The sequence below is a fragment of the Canariomyces notabilis genome (genome assembly GCF_033297395.1).
Source record: "Canariomyces notabilis strain CBS 508.74 unplaced genomic scaffold N656scaffold_1, whole genome shotgun sequence".
NCBI classification, from domain to species: Eukaryota; Fungi; Ascomycota; class Sordariomycetes; order Sordariales; family Chaetomiaceae; genus Canariomyces; species Canariomyces notabilis.
The window spans coordinates 1017617-1039469 of record NW_027041823.1 but is presented as its reverse complement, the minus strand read 5'-3'; the positions used below and the strand labels follow the sequence as shown (position 1 = coordinate 1039469).

The 21853-nt window shown below is 52.5% G+C and overlaps 6 protein-coding genes across 6 annotated transcripts; 3 read left to right on the top strand and 3 right to left on the bottom strand.

The window, feature by feature from the left end:
• Window positions 1-1960: 1960 nt before the first annotated feature.
• Window positions 1961-5209, bottom strand: N656DRAFT_699779 (uncharacterized protein; the record flags this gene model as incomplete). Its single annotated transcript, XM_064810812.1, has 2 exons — window positions 1961-3481; window positions 4490-5209. The coding sequence occupies 2 exons, from the start codon at window positions 5207-5209 to the stop codon at window positions 1961-1963; spliced, it is 2241 nt and encodes a 746-aa protein (XP_064674860.1).
• Window positions 5210-8178: 2969 nt separating this feature from the next.
• Window positions 8179-10116, bottom strand: N656DRAFT_833616 (kama family protein; the record flags this gene model as incomplete). The annotated part of the gene is made up of 5 exons (XM_064818691.1): window positions 8179-8646; window positions 8708-9258; window positions 9318-9505; window positions 9567-9733; window positions 9811-10116. The coding sequence occupies 5 exons, from the start codon at window positions 10114-10116 to the stop codon at window positions 8347-8349; spliced, it is 1512 nt and encodes a 503-aa protein (XP_064674859.1). The 3' UTR covers window positions 8179-8346.
• A 1319-nt stretch (window positions 10117-11435) lies between these two features.
• Window positions 11436-13270, top strand: N656DRAFT_786074 (MFS general substrate transporter; the record flags this gene model as incomplete). The annotated part of the gene is made up of 7 exons (XM_064816490.1): window positions 11436-11500; window positions 11645-12048; window positions 12130-12474; window positions 12512-12614; window positions 12673-12875; window positions 12952-13030; window positions 13108-13270. 7 exons carry the CDS (start codon window positions 11436-11438, stop codon window positions 13268-13270), a joined length of 1362 nt encoding a protein of 453 aa, XP_064674858.1.
• Window positions 13271-15409: 2139 nt separating this feature from the next.
• N656DRAFT_25788 (uncharacterized protein) lies at window positions 15410-16309 on the top strand. Its single transcript, XM_064809026.1, has 4 exons — window positions 15410-15575; window positions 15647-15730; window positions 15816-15838; window positions 15890-16309. The coding sequence occupies exons 1-4, from the start codon at window positions 15501-15503 to the stop codon at window positions 16203-16205; spliced, it is 498 nt and encodes a 165-aa protein (XP_064674857.1). The 5' UTR covers window positions 15410-15500; the 3' UTR covers window positions 16206-16309.
• A 2359-nt stretch (window positions 16310-18668) lies between these two features.
• On the bottom strand, window positions 18669-19385 carry N656DRAFT_793786 (uncharacterized protein; the record flags this gene model as incomplete). Its single annotated transcript, XM_064817204.1, has 4 exons — window positions 18669-18684; window positions 18759-18928; window positions 18994-19074; window positions 19137-19385. 4 exons carry the CDS (start codon window positions 19383-19385, stop codon window positions 18669-18671), a joined length of 516 nt encoding a protein of 171 aa, XP_064674856.1.
• Window positions 19386-20524: 1139 nt separating this feature from the next.
• On the top strand, window positions 20525-21277 carry N656DRAFT_700299 (DUF962-domain-containing protein; the record flags this gene model as incomplete). Its single annotated transcript, XM_064810857.1, has 3 exons — window positions 20525-20557; window positions 20664-20747; window positions 20816-21277. The coding sequence occupies 3 exons, from the start codon at window positions 20525-20527 to the stop codon at window positions 21275-21277; spliced, it is 579 nt and encodes a 192-aa protein (XP_064674855.1).
• Window positions 21278-21853: the final 576 nt, after the last annotated feature.

The window sequence follows — 21853 nt, the reverse complement described above, 5'->3', positions numbered from 1 at the left end:
TATAGATGGACCAGATTTGCATTGATTTGGGTAGGTACCTACCTACCTCACGCGGGAACAGCGAGGATGGGCCTGCTGGTATGTACACAAGGAGTCTCTTCATCCGTTGGGTGGTCCTGGATATGCAGGTTGGATGATGCCTCCCAGGAGAGGTGGCTGTATCCGTATAGTTTGTGAATTTAGGTGTGACATGACAACCAGCGTTGCAGTTCCTACGGCCGAATTAGACGTGCTTTCACTTGCGTGGATTTTACTTTACATAGACTGTGTCTGAAGTATCCAAGGCTTCAAGTTTATGTTGCTGGTTGTGGGCGGTTCGCTCTCGGTCTTGGAGATGGATTCAACACATGATAGAGAATATTGGTGCTACTTGCTACGAATATCCAGTTGCATACATACTACAACCAACAACCCAACAAATCTATGGACTTCCATATCAGCAACGTATCACATTATGCATTAGGACTTCAGATATATATAACAATTGGGATGTGCTTGCCGTTGGTGCCAGTCAGGCCGTCCCGGCCAAGCATTGCATGAATTTCAGAATACTGAGATCGTCGCCGGCATCCATGGATGGGGTTGCTGAGGTTCGCCTGGAACTTGGGTTAATTCATGAACTAAGTATGGCAGACCCAGCAGCGTGCCATCCGGTCCCCAATATCACTTCCTTCGCTCCTTCTAGGCCATAAGCAGCTCCTGTATGCTCCCCCACTCTCGGGTCGCCGTCCCCAGAGCTTGCACCTGGCACCCTACCGTATTCTACATAATAGTGTGAGAGTCCATGGGAGAATATGTGCTGTAACCCCCCTGGCGGGGACTTTGAAGGTCTGGCTCAAATACCTATCATGGCAAGCCATTGTATTGTTGCTGGGGGGGGGTTTTGGGCGGTACACCAATATGTGATAGACACTTAGGCTGGCTGGCTGCCGACTGCAGATACATACATACATACATGGATACTACATGTCATCCGCTATAGGTAGGCTGCGTGCCGTTGCCCAACCGTTGGCCGGGATCGTGCAGGCGGACCGAACATATTTCAATATTATGGGGGACTTTAACGGACGGAACGATACACGACAGGAACCCGTTGCTGTCAGCCTGTCACTGCACACGGAGCGGCTCGCCCTTGTTGGTACAAGACTTGACTGTTGACAGGAGGAAGCTTACGACTACATACATGATGAGCCGAATGGATTTTTTATTAACAGCACGAGACATATACTAAGCTAGGTGTGCTGTGTGGTCGGGCTCGGTTCGGCCCATGACTTGACTACATTATCTGATGCGGTGGCGGCTTCATCCATAATATCGTATCCCTCTTACCATAGATGCTCTGAAATGAGCATGAATATGCATGCGATGGAGCAAGATACCTGGTATCATGGTATGCCCCTTGCTCTTCAAGTAAGCACTAGTTAGGGAGTGGAAGGCTGTCACAGATTCAATGCATTGCAGCCGCCACGGTATATGGGGCATGGGGGAAGGAAGGTAATGCCGTCGATATGCCTTCTTCGATGCCAATATCCGCAATTGTTCTCGCTAACTAGCGCTCACAAACGCCTCCTATATATGAATAATGTAATGCAGAATCATCGTGAGATGGACGCTAGACATGCAAGCAACAAGATCGAGTGGGAAAAACAACCCTCGCTAACCGAGATGTATTGTATGAGGAATCCGCCAACGCCTTGCAGAGGTTTGCTATGATGTAATGAGAAGGAGCGATATGTGGACGGGCAAATATTGCAGTTCGAAAGAGGAAAGGCTCTATTGTGATTTGGGGGCCTGTTATGAGCGACGGCTCGAGCGTACGGTGACGGATTAAATGTTGATTTGATGGGAAAGAATGAGAGGCGAGCCGCCTGAGGAGGAGCAAGTAGCTGATATGATGAAATGCAGTGATTGATATGGTAACTCAAGTGCAGGGACGGCCCAGCGGTGGATCAGACAATCCTTATCCCCGCCGTACACGCTTCCAGATCCGCTTCATGACTCCTTTATCCGTCGTGGAAGCATTCCAGTGGTCCATAGCAGGAAACTTCTCCATGCTCTCCTTGTGAGGCCCATCGGCTAGATATGCACCGCTAGCCTCCGGCGACAGCGGAGCGAGGACCGAGGGGCGTCGGCTATGATGCTGGTAAACGTGCTTTTGTTGCCAGCCGTAAATCTCCTCCTCATGCGCACGGAGGTCCGGTCTCGTCAAAGTCATGCGCAGTGTCATCTCGCGCGACGTTGCAGGCGCCTGAACGTAACCGGGCCCTTCCGTACCCTTGCCCCCAAAATCCCGGTCAAAGAAGGGTTCTGCAGAGGCAAGGCGTGCATGTCGAGGACCGCCAACCTTGCTCTCGAATGGTTCTGGTGTCTTTGGGGAGTCCGGATCCGCCAGAGAGGCCTGGTCGCTGTTCAACGACAGCTTCTCGTTGTCCTCGTCATCTTCGTCTGCCAGGAACGTACGCATATTCGACGAACCGTCCGCCAGCTTTTGGTTGGATTGTCGGCGAAAGCACCCCAGACTGTCCACGCCAGGAGGGGAGATAGGCGAGACCACGTCTGCTAACGGGAATCCGAACTCGACCGCCTCGTCAAACTTTTGCGGCGAGGCGAGGTAGACCCGCAGCTTCAGTCGCGCCTCTGGATCCTGATAGTGCGCCGCCGCGGGATCGAAAGCAGTGATGGACGGTTGAGGAGCGTGCCTTGGCGTGACAAGGGACAGTGCTCGGGATTTGCGCCTGCTATGGCCCACCGAATTCGAGATGCTGCCTGACGGGCTGTGGATCGGCGAGGTCGGGCTCGTGGCATCCTTGGTGCCCGGCCTGCTCAGTGAAACTGAAGCTCGCCCAAAGGGAAGCTTTGATATTGACAGATGACGCCGAAATGAAGGACGTTGCTGCTTCGCCGTGGGAACATCTTCTCGCAAGTTCGCGTGGTAGTCGTCCAAGAAGAGCCGCAAGTCTAGGTCCTCCTCCTCATCCAGCCAACGAAAACTGTCGTAGAACGATTGGGGAATTTGTACGCGTCCAGGTCCACCGAGGGGTTGATTGATTTGCCTCCTAATACCTTCGAGCGAATCCATGCTATTCCGTCGGGGTGAGAGGGGAGGCGTCAGAGTGTCAAGGGCGGTAGAGGCGTCTCTCCTGTTAGCTTGCTGGCGAAGCTTATATACCGCCTCATCGGCCGCGTCGAGAATGACGCTCGCACGTAGTCTTCTTGCAAGAGATACCTGTTTCTCACGGCTGAGCTCTGCGGTTTCTGCCGTATTTGACAAGCCGAGGCACAAGGGAGACGAGTCGGAAGTGGAAAAGCAAGACTCAAGGGCCGATCCACGGTGAGTCTGACAACAGGGATGTTCAGAGCCCCTGGGCCCCGGCTGCGGTTTTCGGCGCCTGGAGTTGGATATGTCGTCGTAATGCCGCGAGATACCGTCGACGAGGCCAGACTCTTGGGCAAAACGCAGTCGTTCGAGAGTCGAGAAGTACTAGAAGCGGGGTGACAGGTCTTTTAGTATCAAGCTCCCCGTAGGCCACACAGTATGTAGGCAGGATGATAGTTCGCCAGGCTAAGGATGCAAGGAACGTCGCGCAAATGGCGGCAGACAGGGGGAAGCAAGGAAAAGGGGTCCTATCCATGGGATCCATGGGCTTTTCGGAAGCGGGACCTGCAGGCCCAGCACCTGCAGGTGCTAAAAGGTCAAAACACATTGAGCTGTGGTGAATCTGCAGGTGCTGTGAGCGCCATGCAACCCAGTCTCAGGCACCGAAAACAATCGCTAGTGGCGCAACGCTCGGTGAAACCCCGGTTTACTCTCACCTCTAGCTCGTCGTACTAGTAGTGTAGCTCGTGTAGTTTGTCGCAAACAGCCAGTAACGCGTACAGTATCAGAGCCATACAGCGTCGAGAGACCGGGAGGGCCAACTAGCCTCGGCAGATCCGAGCAAGGATTCCGACGAATTCAACTTCTGCTCCAAATCTCGCAGCCATCGAGTGATGAGTGATAGACATTTTGGGCTGTCCCGCAAGCTACGATGGCAGCAGCAGCCGGGCGAAAGCAAGGATCTAAGAGCTTCCCCGCTCATTCTCTCCCAGTTACTGGCGCTGAGCATAGCGGGAGGTCGATATGCGTCGCGCGTCGGGTGTAGGCAAGGTGCCATGCGTGAGAACAACAATTAGGACAGCCCGTTCCCATTGGGCCCAGGCAGTGTGAATGTGAATTCAGATGCAGGCCAGCACTTGCAGCAAGGGCCAATGGTGGCAGAGGGGGTGTGAGGGTGGCGTGGGGACTTTTTCTGGGGAAGCGCTGTTGCTCGCAACTGCCAAGGCCGCTGAGCAGGACACAGATTTTGTGGCCTAGCACAAAACCAGAGCTTCTCACAGCCGCGCCACTCGCTTGGGTGGGTGGGTGATAGACGCTACACGTCTTTGGGAAGATGCTGATACATGAATATTTCTTCAAGAGAAAAACAGAGAATGAAAGGCAACCACGTACCTTCCGCTGTATCGCCAATGGCAAAGCTTCGAACTCTTCCCGCGTCATTTGCGGAACTGCTCCAGCTTGAGGCTGCCGTTTCTGAATGCTGCTGGACCTTGAACGACCAGTCCGCTTCGCGTTGCTCTTGCTCCCAGCTTTGCTCCCAGCTACACCACGACCAGACCCCTTCAGCCTCGGTGGTTCTTGACCATGTTCCTGAGGATGCCGCCTCGACCAACGCGTAAATATCAAGGGACTAAGCGTTCGTCCGCTTCTCCCACTACCAGCTGTATACGGGCGCAGCTGAGGAGTCGTGCTTGAAGTAACTTCTGATGGAGCATTCGCTGATGTTGCGAAATAGTCGGTTGCGGGGGGAGCTAGGAACTGTTCCGCCGGCACATCCAAAGTCGATGCGCGCATTGCGAGCTGCGTTTCTACGCTCCCACTCCTGCTAAGGCTGGACGGCCACAGACTGGAAGCGACGCTCGATCTTGATGCTGAAGGAGAGAGGTAAAAGGTGTAAAAGAGTGGAAGGCAGTCGGCGTGTGGAGCGATGCTTTGGCTAGGGCTTTGACGTCTTGTTCGATCTATGAAGAGGCATGAGGGCCGATCCAAATCGGCAGCGCTGTAGTTGCTGATGAAGAAAGGTAGGTCAAAATCTGACTGGGAAGTCGAAGGTTCTGCCAGGAACAGATGACCTGACGGAGCTGCTGGTGCTGTTGCTTCTTCTGATTCCATGCCCAGGCCTGGCATCCACTGATCCACGGGCACCTCGTCAGCGTTAGGGGCGTCAACATGGGCGTCGACAAGGGCATCAACAAGGGTCCGCATTCGTTGATTGGGAGCCCTGGAGCTCACCCATTCGGTGACGGTCTTCAAGCCATCTCCTTCTTTGGGGAAAGGAACAAGCAACGGGGTTTGGTGGTTGCCCATCTCGTTTTAACGCTGGGAATTACCAGCGAGCTGTCCGTACTTCGAGTTTGTTATGCCCTGTACGTTTCGTACTGTATGTACAATACATACGATACGTGTACACGTATGCACAGGTCGAAGCATCAAGCTCTCCACTTCCAGTCGCTCCGTCCAGGGTCCAGGAGTGATTCTGTAATATTTCATAACGTGGGAAATGGCGACCTCGGGGAACGCTCAGCCTTCGCATCGCCGAAAGGCTTCGAAGGCATTTTGCATGCGAGGTCACAGAAAGGCCATTGTCCAGGGCCAATCCCTCCGATTCTTAAATCTTGAGGACAGGCCTTCCGTGAACGATTTTGTGATAGGGGTACCGTACGGAGGTAGTGTCGCCGATTTGTTTCCGTTCTTCGGCAAAAACCACAACCACAAGACATCCGCGGCTACTTCGTACATCAGACGACGCTAATAAATCTAACTTTTTCAGCAAAGCGCTGAGATAATAGTACATACTATTCTTCTACCATTGAAAGAGGCGCGCTCTATAAGTTAGGACTACCCAAGTTCACGTTTCCATCGTTTAACGTACTCGTACGCTATGAGATTCGTATTGTACGAAAACATACGGAGGATGAAACGTGATAATTATTGAGCAAGGTGCCTGTCGCGTGTCTTTCGTGCCCACCCAAGATTCTCGAAAAACAGAAGCCCATTGGAGTGCCCTTCTCTGGGCCGAAGCTATGCGGCACGGAGGCACGCAAACACGCAGCTATATGTAGTAAAGAGGAAGCTACTACGTATTACTTCGTAACCCTCAATCCATTCGGAACCCCCAGTACGCGTATGAATCGTTTGCTTAAGAAATGTCTCCAACATCAGAACAGCGAGCCGAGAAAGAAAACAGCAGAAGTGACCTGCTGTCCAAAATAACACCTCTATACGGATAAGATATGTTACCGAGGGCACCGGGTAAAAGGTGTCGCCCAATTACCAGATGCACGTACCGTACAATACATAGAACTGTACATGTATCTTACCATGGACCCTGGGTTTTGACTTAAATGTAATTCCATAACTTACAAAGCAGAACGAATCCAGTGACCCCCACCCGCACTCCAAGCCTCGCTTGGCATTCAAGATTTCCCAACAGCAGGATGGGTTCAACAGAGAAATACTCGAACTGAGGTGGTACGTTAGGAAAATTCTAGAACTCTAGAGAGGAGGGAAAACTAATAATACCGGTAGTGTCCTGGACTGTTTTTGTTGGACTTGCAGAAGTAGAAAAAAGTTCCCTGCGCCTTTGTCATGTCCGCTGCGTTGCCGCCGTTGCGATCTTGGAGGACTCGGAAGCTTTTCAAGGGATCCACAATCAATCAAGCAGCCAACATGGTCTCCACAAAAGCTTGGCTGGTGACAGGATTGGTAGAGGCTCGTTCAGAGGAAGGCAAGCTGCAGGACGGATTCGTACTGAGCGGATTCCGTACTTGTCTCATTCGCCAATCTCGCGTCAGTGGCCCTCGAAGAACACGTTGGCGCGTGTTCTGGCGCGACTTCTTGCATAACTGCGTGTGGAATCTCTGGATGTTTGAATGTATGCGTACGGCAGAGGTACATAGTATCGAGCAAGGTGGAAAGACTCCTGGAAACTTGACAACTCAGATCGCGGATGCTATTTCTGGCTAGAGACTCCGAACAGCAGCAGAAACTCACCGCCATTTCAACGTTGGAGTGTTGTCTCTCCACGTAGTTAGTCGATACAACCCCTGATCCGCAGCGCTGTGGAGATCTGGCCGTGGGATAAAGGCTAACATCAATGTATGTTTCCCAGTCTTTCCGAGAAGGTTACGAAGTAGCACTGCTTTCAAGATTCCAAGAGCGAATATATTACCAGTGTTCTTGAGTTTTTAGAGAGCCATACTGGGTACTAGTAGATTAGTGATAACTGTCTCTTCTCAACCAAGAATAACGAATGAAGTGAGGCGATAGTACTGTACAATGAGTTTACATTGTCTCTCATGATTGGAATCACCTGACCTCCCTTTTCCTGTCTATAGCTACTACTCTGGCGTTAGCTTTATTCCGTGCCTATTTACCACACGTATCTTGGGCAGATAAAGGCAAAGCTGTCAATTGTTCGGGGAAGTGTAGTTGAAACCATTCTACCCGGTATGTAGTCGGGCTGACAGGGAAGTGGCCTACATAGTGTAGTCTGATGATATTCACCGAATCGAGCCCGAAACTCCTAAGAATCTCCTCGGGCTCGACTCCGGTGTCCGGTTCTCGGCAAGTGACTTCGGCCCGGTCAACGTTCTTGAGTCTTGACTGCCACTAGACCGGCATCTTCCGTCCTTTGCTGTGGTTATCACAAGTTCTTAGTTGAATGCACCACAGCCGAGAGTGGCTTCCGAAATCCACACAGCAAACCTCCAGGGTTATGTAAGTAAGTCTATGCGACCTAGGCATCTGGCAGCCAATCACAATTCGAAACCTTAGCCCAGTTGGACATCAACAAACTGGTCGACACAAGACTGCATCGCACCTGCTGGGAAAAATCATGTTCCCGTCTCTCTCAAGCACCTTCCTGAACCAACCTTCGTTTGGAACTGCGGATCAAATCCCAAGCCTCACCTTCCATTCAGAAAGCATTGCTGGCTGCACCGTTCCACAACCCGGGTCAAAAGGCATTCACAACAGTTACAGTCTTAGTTGCACACCAATCGAGCGAATGGCACCTCCAGTCAACTACAGCAACGCATGAAGCAATCGGAGAGAACGCTTAGCTATGGATGAAAGGGGCTCGAATTAAGCTACCTTTATGAGATAGGCGACTGCACAGCTCGAGCAAGTCCGGGCAATCACACTCCTCTGCGCCTCCATCATGCCCCTTCCCCTCTTCAGTTCCCCCTGCCTTCTTCCCGTCGCCCGGTTCCCATGGCATTCTCATGGGTCAAACCATGCTCCGCATTCTACATGGGGGCGTTTCCAGGCAGCGAGTCAACTGGATCATAATACATGTACACCTTATTCTCCTTGTCTCGTCCAGTGACGGCAGGAGCTGTGTACGTCGAGACACCTGTGGTCCGGTCATAGGAGTGGTAAGAGCATGCCAGCCTCTTGCCACCTCCTCCCGGAAGATCAACGACAAATGAGGGCATCATGAAGCCGGCAATCGAGCCTCGGATCTTTGCCTCAAGATCCAAGATGGTCTGCAGAGGCGTCCGCAGATGCTCGACTCGCTCGACCATGTCGCATTGATAGACGTAGTACTACGCCCGAGTCAGTACGCAAGGTATAGGATGCCCACCCACTCACAACAGGGCCACTCACAGGGAAAATGTTATTGTCAGCGAGGCTGCGTATGAGCGCCGACATGGTCTCCAGGTCGTCATTGACTCCCCGGAGCAGAACTGTCTGGTTGCGAACCATGACACCCTCCTCAAACAGCTTTTGGCTGGCGGCCGACGTGATCCAAGAAATCTCATTCGGGTGGTTGAAGTGCGTATGCCATGCCATGGCCTTCCCAGCCCGCTTCGCCTTATTGGACAGATCAATGAGGGCGTCGACCCATCCGTCAGATTTATCTAGCACCCGTGTGGGTGCCACAGCGAGTCCTTTAGAAGCGAAACGGAAGCGCTTGATGTTTGGCATGCTGATCAGTCGCTCCCCAATGAGCGTGAGCTGCTCCGGCTGCAGATAATACGAGTCTCCACCAGATACGACAATGTCATGAAGCCCCGGCCGGCTTTCAATGTATGCGAAGGCCTCCTCCCAACGCCTGCGCGTTGGCTTGAGGGATGCTTTGGTCACCGTGTCGGTGTCAGCACCAACTGCATATGAACGTGTGCAGAACATGCAGTACGTCGGGCAAACCGAAGTTGCTGTCACCCTGTTAGTGCCTTGCTGCACAACCTGAGCGACACCGCCCTAGCCGACTTACGAAGAAAGAGTGCCTTGTCCTGATAGCGGTGCACAAGGCCTTTGACGGGGGAATCCGCTTCCTCATGAAGGGAATCAAGGACGAGCTTTGGGTGATCGGGTATCATGACTGACTTTAGAGGGAGGAACTGACGGATGATTGGGTCGTGTCGCGGGTCTTGCCAGTTCACACGACTCATGATATACGGCCTACCGAGGTTCAGCAATGAGGACATTTAGTCCGCATTCGGTCGCGGGACACGTCACTTACGTTATGCGAATGGCCATAGTCGCAGCAGTTACGCCGTCCAAGACGTCTTTGATGAACTCATCGCGAGTCTGCATCTGTGTTCCGGACTTATCGTACGGCACCTCCTCAGGCACAACAGCCTGCAGAAACTTGAGCAGCTTGGGCGTTCCTTGGACAGTGTTGGCCACCTAGCAACCAACACACATCAGCCTATGCTTCACTAATAGGGGAAGGTACCTCGGGGCGGGAGCTGTGCCAAACTTACACTCCAACGATAAGACAGGAAGTCAGCAGCTGAGACATTCTCCCACAATGGAACCTTGCGCCAAAACTCGTCATGATTCGACATCGCGGTCGCCACCGGCCGCACGGTGGTGACTATCTCGATGGGGGCCGGCATCCTGCAGAAGGGGGGCGCGACGCCGGTGTCATCATTGTCGAAGGTCTTGCGGGCTTCGGCAGCCTGGGCTTGGAGTAGCGGCTTTGTGCCGACTGCTCGCGCTGAGATTGGCTTAGGCAAGGCCCGCGGCATTCGGCCGAATGGACCCATCCGTGAGATCAAAGACCACATCTTGTCGGCCTTTGATTTGATTGTTATATTGAGTGAGGGTTGAGACAACTGGATCTTGCTCGGGTTCTGTTTTGATTTGAAGGTCGCGGCTCGAAGATTCAGACGTCGTTGTTGTTCGGAGAATCTGGTGCTAGGAGGTTCAGGACCGAGAATCCAGGGTGGGATGTGCGCTTTTATCCTCACCGGCCCTAATTTCCATCCAAAGATTGAGGGCTTGAAGAACCCGCGGAATGCTTGGCGCAACGAACAACCCAGGTCGGTGAAGGGATTACTTCTGCTATCACGCGGTACTCGACCTCGCGGTCCAAGCTGGTGAAGAGCCTAGTTTGGGTATCACGCGGTTCTTAACCCCCAGCCTCACACAGGCGAATGGTTTAGTCTGATATCACGACCTGCTCAACTTCCCAGCCCAGGCTGGTGAAGTGTCTAGTCTGGGTATCACGCGGTGTTCGACCTCCCCTCCCGCCGCGTTGACAGCCAGACCAAACAGAACAATGACACTTCACGACAGAACCTACAGTGAATATGAGACTGTGTGAACTGCTCTCGATCGAAGCAGCGGACGGCACCCCTGCCCCTTTCTGTGGGCAATAGCAATGGTTAGGGCGCCAGGTGCTCTTCGTGTGAAATTGGTGCGCTCACAACTTGGTCCCTTCGATCCCATCACAGTTGAATAACACAGCCACTCAGTGCAACAACACCCTCCAAAAGATCCAGATATAACAACCCAATTCGGCGACCTGGCTCTGTCGCAGTGTGCCGTGTTTGGTCCGTTTCGATCTGTTGGTGTTCCTGCTGCTGAAGGGGAGGGGGGCACAATACCTTAACCTAATCCCTCGATGCCTTGCTTGCTCTATAGAACATCTCATCCAAAGTCCGTCCTGGTTTTCAAAGATGACAACTAGGAAGGTCTGCTGTCGGTCAAATCTGGTCAAGCGACCTTCCTCCAAACCTGCCAGTCCTTGATCTGCAATATGGTCAGCAACAACTTTTCTCCTTTTTGAGTGGAAAGCATCAATCCAGTTTATAAGAAGGCTGCTCATATTGGAGTACCCTACCCCTTGCACACCACAATCCTCACAAGGAACCAACAGGGCTACCTCTACCAAAAAGGCAGCTGCTTCTCAGTCTGCTGAGGGATTCAGCTCTGGAGGTCCTGGCTCTAGCCGTTGGGTTTGTTCGTGTCGACTCGACTCTTAAAGAGAGACCCTCTGGTTGGCTTCACTATCCGATTTCAGTATATCGTGGTCAAGACAACATTACGCGAATTGCTGTCAGAAGCGTGAGCGTAGTCCACGTTATATATCGACTAGGCCATAATGGCTCGGCAAAGCTCTAGCGGCTCACGCAACAACCGGAGAGACCAAGGCAACCCTGGATCCAGGTATGAACACCGGCCCGCCCCCAAGCGAGGCGGTATTGCAGAAAAAGTGATAACTGACATCTTGCCTCCTTGCACTAGTAACGGGAGCATCGAGCTCCCCGGATCCAGCGAAAAAACAAGGCTTGAGGATGAACAGAACCTCAGGGATCTGGAAGCCGCACACGGCATCGCTGCTGCAGGCCAATCTGATGGGGCGCCACCGACAAGGGCGGCCGCTGGATGGAGGCCTTGGAAGGTTATGATAGGTTGCTTCTGTCTCACGGTTCCCACATACGGGCTACTGAGCAGTATCGGGCTGTTCCAGACTTACTGGCACGAGCACATGCTCCAGGGCTATTCAGAGAGCGAGATCTCGTGGATCATCTCCGTATTCGGCTTCCTTACTTGCCTCTTTGCATCGCCTGCAGGGATAGTCTTCGACCGCTATGGATCGGCTTGGCTACTACCGACGGGCAGCGTGGCATATATTGTCTCTTTCATTGGCCTGACGTTTTCGTCGACATATCAGGAACTCATGGGCTGCATGACACTGGCGGGCGTGGCTGCCGGTAGGTAGATCGATCCGGGAGGCCCACGGCCGTGGTTCAAGCTGACAGTAGTGGCATACATAGCAATCCCTACAACCATAGCGTTTAGCGTCATCAGCCAATGGTTTCAAGCCGGGGCCGGTGTCCCGGCCGGCTTCGTTTCGCTGGGTGCGGCTCTAGGCGGCATCTTCTTCTCTATGGTCCTCCAAGTCCTCTTCCAAAATTTCCAGTGGAAGTCCGCGGCCCTCATACTCACCGCCATACTCGCTTGCTTCTTGCTCGTGGGAAATATTCTGGTCAAGACCAATGCGGTGGAGCAAGCAGCAGATAATAACGAAGGCTACGAGCCCACAAAGATAGCAGACATGCTGCGATCCCCCAAGTTTTGGCTTGTCAGCTATGCCCTTTTCGGTGAGCCATCTCAGCCTCCCAGACTAACGGAGCCAAGTGATCGTGGGCTAACAACCCCACCTACTTCATACAGCCTACGAGCTCGTACTCTTCATCCAGTGGGGTTCTATCCCTTCCTACGCAGTATCTGCCCAAGTTGGTAGTATCCAGTTCTATTTGATGATGTCGTACAACATGTGAGTCGTCCTCCCTCCAGTCTGGTGGCGTCTGCGGCTGACAAGAATGTCACGGTAGTGGCGCCGTGTTTGGACGAACCGTTCCCCCTTACGTTTCGGATCGGAAGCTTGGCTCGATAAACACCACCATATTGATGAATATTTTCACGTTGCTCGTCGTGCTGGTGATATGGCTTCCTTTTGGCGGCTCTTCGACTGCGGCCCTTTTTCTTGCCATTGTCCTTATGGGGTTTGGCACAGGAAGCTTCGTTCCTCTTGGCGGTATGGGCTCCCTTACTTTTTTTCCCCTTCGGTCAAGATGGCGGTCTGGCACCTTTGCTAATTAATGCGTTCAAAGTCTCATGCATCAATGCACTTTGCACCCCGCAAACCGCGGGGACATGGATCGGTTCAGTCTACAGTGTCGTCTCTTTTGCGTAAGTGTCTGATGCCCTGAAGCTGGCTGCCCATCTGAGAAAGCTATCTGTTAACGGGCGCGCACATATTACGGCAGCACCCTAATTGGCAATCCGGCTTCAGCAGCCATCCTTGCCCAATACAAACCCAGCGGTTTGGTAGGCTTTCTAGCCGCGGTCCTCTTTTCCGGGCTTGTCAGTGTCGGGGCTCTTCGGTGGCTCTGCCATGGGCGTCGGTGGATCTTGAAGGCTAGGGTTTGAGGTTTGGTCTGCTGAGAAGTCGCGCTGATTATTGGCTGCCGGGAAGTTCACAGGGTGAGTTGGACATGCATGGTGGGTGACACAACACCGAGCCCAGCAACTGGTTGCGTCTTGCTGTATCTCCGAGTGGTGGCTAACAAGCAGGAAAACGGCCTGGAGCGGAGCGTTTGGATGTCAGTGTAATCAACCGTACAGCAGTGATTTCTCTTGCAGGATCTGAGGTTGTTGATTGGTAGTGGCCATCAACGGGGCGAATGCACCAGGAGTAAGCACCTTCGGTGAAGGTCGGCCTGCTTGCTTCGCGGTATTGACCGCCTCATTGAGACGGCTTCATATCAGGGCGGTGTGGCTGGCTGATAGCAATTGCGGCGCCATATTAGAAACATGGACGAGCCAACGTTGATGCAACGGAATGACATAAAAACTTCCCCAAGCCCGGGATAGACTTACAGGACGGCGCGCCGATCGGCGCATCTGGGTTACACAGCAGATCTGGAAACCAGGGTTGGGCAGCTCCCGGCAGCTTGTCATCGAGGTGTGCCTTTCGTAAGCCTTCCTAGTACAGTGGTGTACTTCGTACATACAGTACGTATCCTACACCATTGACGTGTAGGTGATTGTGATGAATCCCATTTTCTCCTATCTTCCCCAGTTGATGAGCTAGATATGCCGAGACTGACTGTACCCTCGATCTCGTGGTGTCCAACCTGTCCGTGTGGTGCTAACGATTTCCCCCGCGCTTGGCTCGCGTGCTGGGCCTTTTTTGCATGTTTCTGTCGATATACGTTACACATGGGTGATTACTGTGTATATCCGCCAGAGCATGGGAATCCCTGAACCCCTATTCATCCAGTATCAAGTTGGTGTAGCCCAGTGTAGGTAAGCCAGTCAGCCTGCAGCCACGCTAGACACACGCATGATACGCATGTATGTACAAGTACAGTGCAGTGATTGCCTACATCCCCAGGACATACTTTATGATAATATTATCAGCGTTAACAGTAGATGCGGCGGCTCCTGGCAGGATCTGGCGGAAGGGATTTCAAGGTACGAAGGTGCGTGTACATACTTCGAGTTGGACCATGGTAAATGTAACTTAGATAAGGTACTGCAAAGCACCGCCGTCTTCCGTCCCGTCACTTGGGTCTGCCTCCAGCCTCCGTCTCCGGGGCGTCCCGGCCCGGATGTTTCTGCTTCCCGAAGTGGAATAATTTACTAGTACCTAGCTGCTTTTGTACTATAGCATCTCACTATACCAGACTAAACTATTTACTGAACCATCTACAATTCAATGCTGGTTTGTTCGTTAGTTCGGAACCAACCCCGCTTTTTCTAACCAACCACAGCCCAGAGATGCACAGGGCCCTGACCAATCGAACCACGCGCATCTGCAAGCTACCCCATTTCTGGGCTTACATAACCTTCGACTTTTCCACCCGAGCTTCCACCCTGGCTTCCACCCTGGCTTCCACCCTGGCTTCAACTTTTCCTCTTTCTTCAACCTTTCTAGCCGACCATTCCTCTTATATTTTCAACGTTACAAAAATCACTCGAATCAACAGGGCCCCAAAACAGCTATTGCCGAGGGCTTTAAATCAATGATTCGCGTGTCAAACCAATACCACCTTCGTAAAGAAGCTGGTCCGTTCGATGCCTCCGTCGGCTAGAAGCCGTGATTTAGAACGAAGGAGGTACACTGGGTACTAATTTAGACTCTTCTGCTCATCCAGATTGTATGGGATCTTAGGTTTCTGTACGTAACTTGCTGTCTCTCGCTACCTTAGGTTCTCTGCAACTGAATTGATTGGCTTGTTACCCTTGTTCAGATCCACTGTATGTACCACGCTAACGAACAAACCAGGGGGACATTGTACACCATCGAGGTATTCGGGGTGACTATCATGTCCCGAGGGTGAGAGGGCCAATTGTTCTGTCCTAGTTTCCTTCTCTTCCCCCACCTCCTGGCCTGGAAGCATGCTCAAGCGGACCGGGCCTGGCGCATAGCCGCCTCGGGAATCTCCCAGCTTCCAGGAGACACCCTCACACATCTCCCGTTATGAGTACATACATAACGTTGGCTACGCTGCATGCATAGATAGTAGTGCACATCCGTAGACAGCTGATGTTTGGCGTCCTGTGGCCGGACCGTATCAACTAGCGTCTTCCTGAAGCTCTTTTCTTTTTCTTCTCTTCTCGTTTTTTTCCGCCTCTTGCTTCTTCTTCTACACGCATGCAGTGGTTTGCATGCGTGCTGATGCTTTGCTTTGCCTCCACCGCTCAATCAGGGCCGGTCCGAAGCCATTCAGTCGGTAGCAGCAACGGGCGGTGTGTACGAAGGGCTGACTGACAAGTGCCGCCGTTGGTGGTAATACATAGCAAGAGTGTAGGAAAAGAAAGAAAAGGCGAACCAAGGGAACAAAGGAAACGATCGAAAAAATAAGCACAGAAAAAAGAAAGATGGTACGATGAGCAAGAAGCCGATCATACACGTGTACAGTACAGTACCAGTACGTACTGATCTTCCGTGACAGCGGCATGGGTCCAGAGTACGGAGTATTGTGGATTCAGGTAACATTGCCAGGGATCCAGGGTCCACACCCATGCTCACATCTAGTGCAGCCCGATAAACGAGGCTGGGCCGCTGGGGCACGGAGTAATTGCTTCGTACTTGGAAGATGATGCAGCTTCGAAAACGAACCCCCGGCAACACCTTATGTGTACGGTGGTACTTTCCTTTGCGAATCCGTGCTGTACGACGGACAGCCATGGACAGGCAGTAAGCAGGAATCCCTCCGCCGTGCTTCGGCGTGCGCGACCTGCAACCTGTGCAGAAACTCGACGGTGCATTGCACTGCAGGATAGCGATGAAGACGTCTTAGTCGTCGACAACCTCTTTTCCTATCACTCACAGAACAGCGTCTTTCGAGAAATCTGATAACCCGGGGTTCGTGCCCAGCATACCTTGGTGTATTGGATGCAAGCTACGGCATGGGGCCCGGACGGAGCATGGGAGAGAGACATGGAGGGTGGGGGGCGCAGGGTTTCGTTTGGATGACGGAAGCAGATGTCTCGGGTTATGTGCTCTGACTGGTGTGATGTGGGGGTTGATGTTGCCAGACGCATGTGGCTTCCCTGACTTTCGTTCAACAAGACGTGTGCGACTGCAAGAGATTCCCCTTTCGAGAGAATGAGAGGGGCCGGGAGAGGGGACAGAGTGAAAGAAAGAGAGGAAGGGGAAGAGAGAGAGAGGCGTAGCAAGAGGCAGAGAGCCAGGGTGCAGCAGCGTAGGAGCGTATGCTCCTGACCGCGCAACAATACTTGATCAAGTTTACATTCCTGCCTAGCGGTGAGCAAGGCTGGGCATTTATTTCTCTGTGCACATTGTGGTTCGTTGGTCCCGTCCTCTCCATGGCGCCTTCCCATGTTCGCTCGTAACCGGGGAACTGGGCATGCGTTTGAGGATCTCGTCGCTCTTGCGTGCGATACCGAGTGCTTCGGATTCTGTACCCTTCTTCAAGTTTGCTCCGATAACTTACATTTCAGCGTTAGACATGAAGGGGATTTTAGGACCAGTATGGTGCTGTAAACGTCTCGCTCAGAAACAGGAGTTTTTATGGTAATCTGTCCCCGAGCCGGGCGTCACACTGGGCTGCAGCTGCAGAAGTTGTGTTACTCCTCAGGTCGTGGAACTCTTTCCTCCCGTAAGAATCTGCGCAAGACAACATGCACGCAGGTGCCTACCAGGCAGGTGCTCGATTCCGTCATCAGCATGTAGCTACGGTACTTCGAAAGGTACGACATCTGTTAGTACAGCCAGATTTTTGTATGCAACAACGATCCTCTCTACTACCCCTCTTAACAGAACTCCCGCCCAAGGTGGTCACTGTGGTCCAGGGCTTCAAGGCATCCCCAGGGAACAACATGTGCCAGTGGTCAATTACCTGAGGTTCTTTGCCCTGGTCGTCGAAGTCCAAGATTGGCAGGTCAGACAGTATATCAAGCCTTGGACATCGAGTTGGTATGGTGGAACGGTAAAATGCAAAGGATCATTGATGACTGCAGACCGTACCATAGTCTCCATGAGAGGATCGTAGGCGCTGATAGCCTGATCGTATCCTAGCAGTCTTGATCCTCCCTAGTATCCGTTAAATGAAGACATACTTATATAACACTTGAGTGGCCTAGGCGGCAAAGACATGCCAGTTACCTTAGTATAGTATAGTCCCACACCATTACCAGCTCAAACACACAATGTAATGACCAGCTCAATCCTTCCCCTCTTAACTGGACATCCAAGCTGCAACGAATCAATCACTCAGGGCAGGTTATGGTCAATGGCCATACACTGTCTTACGACTCCAAGCTAGTCTACCGAATCCTTTGAGGTCATGAAGCGGAGGAGGTGTGTTATGGGCTAAGATAGTTGCTTGAAACGGGGGCGTCAGCCTGCCGGTCTTGATTTGCGTTTGGACTGCAAGGCAAGGGTCCATCCCTTATTCCTTGCCTTGATAGGGCCCTCTGCGAACCTGTCTTCTATGCTACCATCCGTGCAAGGTATAACCTTGCCCATGGGAAAGGACAGATGAGACTACGAATGTCTTCGTCAGGAACTGAATAGACCGGTGCCCGACCAGCGCCCAAGGACAGACTGCGAGGAAGGTTTCTTCTCATGGTCATCAACGCTATATACAATCTGGTGTACCACTTCCAATAGACAGAATTGCTTTCAGAAGAGATAGCGAAGGACAGCGTGATGACTGCGGGCCAAAAACCAAAACAAACGGCTAGAGTTTGCTCAAGTGTCAAGTTTGAACCAGACGGTATCAAGTTTAACGCCGAATCCCATAGCTCGCCAAAGGTGGTTGAGAGGATCTTAGGACTGTCCACTGACGTTTCCGGGTGGTAAGGGGGTGAACCTGCCTAACTAGGGTATATCTTGACGCAAAGCCAGCTTAGATTATCCCGCCAACCCCCAGCAATAACCCGTTTCAGGCCTGCCCTGATGGACAGACAGCTGTGGCTTCTGATCCACTGAGACTAAAAAAGCCATCGGAGGTCGCCTCAGAGGCCAAGCGACAGCCGACGGTTCGGTAATTAACAAATACCCGCACTTGGCCCCCTTCGGCGTGAGTTCCTCGCTGGCTGCTGGGCACAACTTACTCCTCCCCGAGTCTATTGCTCTGGGAATTGCCAGATGGATAAACTTCCGCCGTGTAAAGAAGTATCGTGTCATGCATGACCTGCACCATGCGAAATATTCCAACAAGGGAATCGCTTGCGAGAAAGGCAGGGACACGGGTAAATGGCCCGATACCAACGGCCTAGACTATTCGAGTCTGGCGGCGGGACAGGTTGGCGCGCAGCTACAATCTGTTTGCCCGACGGTGTGATCAGGATACTACGCCTGTAAACAACTATACGTGCAAATATCGTCAGTATTGTAACGTAGCAACACCGTGGTTTTGGTGCATTTAGAGTCTGTGCATACCCCAGGAAATCGCCGTTGATGCTGCCAATAGCCCACATTTCGCCGACCTCGGTTCTCAGACCAATGATCTTGGCTCGAATATGAGTGCCCTGCTCAATCACCCAGTCGGCGTTGTTGGTGAACTGGGGCGGAGCAGCCGTCGGGTCCCATTGAATCTCATCAGGCATCAACTATGAAAGGCGTCAGCCATTCTGTAATCGCAGCGACGGCGAGGAAGTGGGCGCGAGGAGCGTACATGAGACGAAACGAACAAGCTCAGTGGCCCTGCCTTTGCAAAAAATCCGTGCTGGTTGACTGTATCGACAATGGCATCAACCTGGCGATGTCAGCAGACGTGAACCGGGAGAATGCCGCGCCGCCGAAACGGGCTTCACTCACTACTTCGCCTTTGAATGGCCGCCACACAACGGCTCGGTAGCCGACCGTGAACTCGGCCAGGCCGCTTCCGGGAAGGATACGGCCTTCGGATACGTCAAATGTGTCCATGATGGCAATAATGTAGTAGTCGCCCGCGCACGTTCCCTCGACATCCTTGACGAGTTTCGTTGTGACCAGTTCATGCATATTTCGCCCAAAGTATGACGGGTGCAGCGTGACGCGCCGCTCGAGGTTGTGGAGGAAGAACATGTTGTCGGAATAAGACGCTCGACTAGTCGCTGTGACGGCGTTCACAGGAATGCCTATCGAGTGCTGTGATGGCACGAGCCTGCGGAGGCGGAGACGGAGCCGGCGAAACGAGACTCGATTAACCTTGAATACCGGACAGCAAACACAGCAGGGCGTCGTTTGCCTCGCCTCGATCGACGGATGGAATATGAAGGACACCGAAGGTCGAGGACGGAAGTGGGTGGTAATGCGCGCCACCGTCTTGGAGTTCGCTAGAGCAACCCAAGAGTCAAAACAGCCAGGACGGGGGAACAGGCTGGAAATCGCCATACACTTCAAGTTGTTGGCGGCTTGATTAAGCTATGGTCAGTGCTCAAGCTGCAGGAACCGTTGTCTTCTGATCTTCTCCCTAGTCAGTCTTGGCACCGCTCTTGCTGCAGGCCCTCGAGGTGCGAATTGTGGTTCTCCAGGTATTCACACTATAGCGTACTGTAGAAGACTGCGGCTCTCATGCCATTGCATCAAGAGTTGTATCATGCGTAAGACACCCGTACTTGTAGACCGGAGGCTTTATCGACAAATCTTCCTGCTTTGTTCCCTTTACATGTCTCCAAAGCCGGTAGAGATTCCGCGTGCGTCATCACAAACAAGCTTTTGCTATCCCGAACTTTACACTACACACAGGTACGTAACGAAATGGCCTGCGGGATCTTTTCCAGACTTTGCAATCTAGCCCTATGAGGCTGGCGTCGCCGAGCTCAAATCATTGTTGTCGTGCTTCGGCCCCATGGGGAATGAGCATGGGCTTTGCTCCTAGTGGCTCCGCTATCCGAGGTACACTACAAAAAGTTTTGGCGTGGCCAGGGGGCCAACTCACCTGATGGATGCCCGGATTGCTACCTTACCCGATCTCACCCTCACACTTGACCAACACGACCGACACATTTAACAGACACCATCGAACCATTTTTATGTCCGAGTTGTCATGTGTCGTTGACTGTTTTTGAATTGACTCTGTCATCATCTTGATTTCCTACACGTATCTTTCTCTGGACCGGTATTATCATCACCGTGTCTTTTGATCGTGATCACGCGACTCCAGAACCCCGCGCATTCACCAAACCATTCCTCGGCTCTTCAAAATTCTCTTAGCTCTCAGCATGTCCCTCAACTTGGAGAAGCAACTCACTTTCGTAAGCATACCACAATTTCTGTCCGGTTTGATTACGTTCCAAGGCTCTTACATCTCATGATCTCCGGCGTCTAAAACAAGGGCTAACACACTCATTCTCCGGGCAGTATGGCGCTTATCACCACAACAATGTAAACGTGATCATTCACATTGTTTGCGTGCCATTAATCTTATTTTCATTCTTTGAGATCGTAAGCGATTTCGTCCCTCGCCCAAGCCATTCTACGATACGAATGCCGTGCCCTAACTCATGAAAAAGGCTTCCAATTATGGCCCCTTCTTCGAACTTCCTCCGTGGCTCCAGATACCCTACCTTGAGCCTAACCTGGGGACGTTTGCGGCCCTGACATGGGGCGGCCTATATCTTCTCCTTGAGCCTGTTGCAGGAGGGGCTCTGGCTCTCATTTGTCTTGGTGCAGCAGCTGGCACCAATTATCTGCGCCTGCTGGACCCGGCCGGCACTACACGGATCGCGATAGCAGTTCACGTTGTGTGCTGGCTGCTGCAGTTTGTCGGCCACGGCAAGTTCGAGGGTAGGGCTCCCGCGTTGCTGGACAACTTGTTTCAGGCCATCTTCCTGGCCCCGCTGTTCGTCTGGCTTGAGCTCTTATTCATGGCTGGATACCGTCCCGAGCTGAAGAAGCGCGTCGATAAGGCTGTCGAGATCGAGATTGAAAAGTTCCGGGCACGCAAGGGCAAGAAGGCGGATAAGACCCAATGAGACGTTCAAACCGCCGGGAGATCAACTCCGCAGCATTGCAGACGGACACAAAGAGTCGTCAGGGCAATTTTGCAAACGAAGGGATGGAAGTTTCAAAGAGGAACAGAGCGGGCGCTCCGGTCTGTTGAAGCGGTGAAGGCTGAGCTGAGAAGGTCCTGAATTGGGCGGACTGTCTCGGTTGTCGCGGGTGCGATCTGTATCACGGGCGACTTGAGCGTCGGCCTAGATACTGAGACCTGCTGGTTGGGCATGGTAGGTTATTCCGTACCATCATCGGGCTCCCGGAGGGTGGTTGGGTCAATTCTGGGGCCTGCGGGCTTTCTATATGGCAAGACCACCCTACATCGGCATTGAATATGCATGTACAGGTACAGTCGCGAATAAATGGCAGCGCTAGCTTTGCGATGACAGCTTAAGCAGGAAGTTTCTGTGCCATCTGATGTCGCGTGCTGCTGGAGTTCAAGTTCCCCAAAAATCGCATCGACATACTTAATTCACCGCCTGCATAAGAAGCCTCAGAGTGCGCAGAGATCCTAATCTGACAGCTGCAAACGGAGATCGGGTTGAGAAACGGAA